This window comes from Oenanthe melanoleuca, chromosome 2 (genome assembly GCF_029582105.1).
Source record: "Oenanthe melanoleuca isolate GR-GAL-2019-014 chromosome 2, OMel1.0, whole genome shotgun sequence".
NCBI classification, from domain to species: domain Eukaryota; kingdom Metazoa; phylum Chordata; class Aves; order Passeriformes; family Muscicapidae; genus Oenanthe; species Oenanthe melanoleuca.
Genome location: NC_079335.1, coordinates 137533633 through 137535417, shown reverse-complemented (window position 1 = coordinate 137535417; position 1785 = coordinate 137533633). Strand labels below are relative to the sequence as shown.

Below are 1785 nucleotides of genomic sequence, written 5' to 3'. Positions count from 1 at the left end.
TTTCCACGTCTGATGAAATTTCTTCCTGAAGCAGCTGGGGGAGGGACCACTTGGGTTTGCTTCCCGGGGGTGCTGTTGTATTTCACTGGTATGGTTTATATTGCACTGAAAAAATGGTTTGTTCCCCGTGAAGTTGGTTCAGCCCTCCCTTAGCCCCGCCCCCGGTGCAGCCCCATTGGCTGCAGCTCGGTTTCCCCGCCCCTCACCGAGATTTAAAGAGTCCGCTCCGCTCCGATCGGCGAGGAGTGATGGAGGGTAGTGTGTGTGGCCTCGTGTTCAAGAAGCGGGTCCGAACCGCGGGCAGCGGCCGGCGGAAACGGCCCGGCAGCGACCAGGGGAGCAGCGGGGAGGAGGAGGGCAGCGCCGTGGTGCGCAAGGAGCGGCGGCGAGACGTCCCCAACCCCATGATCCAGAAGGTAAGAGAGCGCCGAGGGAGCGCCCGCTCCGCCCGCCAGGCTCAGCCGGGACTGCGCTGCAGCCTTGGCCCCCCCAGCCCTGCTGTCCCGGCCCGGAGCGGGCACTGCGCGAGGGACAGGCCGGAGTACGGGCCGAGCAGCAGCGAGGATGAGGATCCTGCCAAGGAGATCGGCGTCACCTACAAGTCCACGAGGTCGACGAAACCTGTTGGCCCAGAAGACATGGGAGCCACAGCAGCGTATGAACTGGACACGGAGAAGGAGAAGGATGCCCAGGCCATCTTTGAGCGCAGCCAGAAGATCCAGGAGGAGCTGAGAGGAAAGGAGGATGATAAAATTTACCGTGGTATTAACAACTACCGGAAGTACATGAGGCCCAAGGACACATCGATGGGAAATGCCTCTTCAGGCATGGTCAGGAGAGGCCCCGTCCGTGCTCCGGAGCACCTGCGGGCCACGGGGCGCTGGGACTACCAGCCCGACCTCTGCAAGGACTACAGAGAGACCGGCTTCTGCGGCTTCGGGCACAGCTGCAAGTTCCTGCACGACCGCTCGGACTGCAAGCACGGCTGGCAGATCGAGCGGGAGCTGGATGAATGCCGCTACGGCGTCAGCGATGAGGAAAACTACGAGGTGAGCAGCCATGAGGAGGACACACCTTTCAAATGCTTCATCTGCAGAGGCTCCTTCAAGAACCCCGTGGTCACCAAGTGTCGGCACTACTTCTGTGAGAGCTGTGCCCTGCAGCACTACCGCAAATCCCAGCGCTGCTACGTCTGTGACAGGCAAACCAACGGGGTCTTCAGCCCTGCCACAGAGCTCGGGGCAAAACTGGAAAAACACAAAGGGGAGGAGGAGGAGTTAAAGTGAGAGCATGGAGTGGCAAGGACTTCAAACCTCGGGTGAGGGGAGAGGAAACCGAGGTGCAGCCAGCAGGGCTGCACCAGCAGGGAGGGCTGAACTGACTTCATTGAGCTTCTGGGGAGCACAGTACAAACCATTTTCTCAGTGCAATAAACCATATCAGTGCAATACAGCAGGGGGTCCTTTGGAGGTTTTCTCCCAAATTTGCACTAAACCAGGACAACCAATAAAGGCAACATTGGAGGCATTGTCAAAAAGCCCTACAAAAGTCAAGAAAAACAATATCCACTGTTGTTCCTTTGTCCACCAAGCCAGTCTTTTTCTGAAAGAAAATGTAAGGTTTGTTGTGACAGTTAAGTCAAGATGGGCAGGACTGGTATCACCACTAGCCCTTGAAGTGGCATTCCCACCAGTCCTTTATTAACTACACACCTTCTTTTACAGACCTTTTTCTCACACAACTCTGACCTCTCATTGACTTCTTCTCTTATTGGCACCTTCACAC

General features: G+C 57.0%; 1 protein-coding gene across 2 annotated transcripts; it reads left to right on the top strand.

The window, feature by feature from the left end:
* The first annotated feature begins 240 nt into the window (after positions 1 to 240).
* Positions 241 to 1451, top strand: LOC130249584 (E3 ubiquitin-protein ligase RNF113A-like). 2 transcript variants are annotated; one of them, XM_056484490.1, is made up of 2 exons: positions 244 to 416; positions 585 to 1451. In XM_056484490.1, the coding sequence occupies exons 1-2, from the start codon at positions 249 to 251 to the stop codon at positions 1284 to 1286; spliced, it is 870 nt and encodes a 289-aa protein (XP_056340465.1). In that variant the 5' UTR covers positions 244 to 248; the 3' UTR covers positions 1287 to 1451. The 2 variants fall into 2 exon arrangements, with proteins under 2 accessions (XP_056340464.1, XP_056340465.1); XM_056484489.1 differs by having other exon boundaries at positions 241 to 1445.
* Positions 1452 to 1785: the final 334 nt, after the last annotated feature.

Bases quoted from the DNA above. Each gene is read 5' to 3' on its own strand.
- LOC130249584 (XM_056484489.1), top strand. From the start codon at position 249: ATGGAGGGTAGTGTGTGTGGCCTCGTGTTCAAGAAGCGGGTCCGAACC.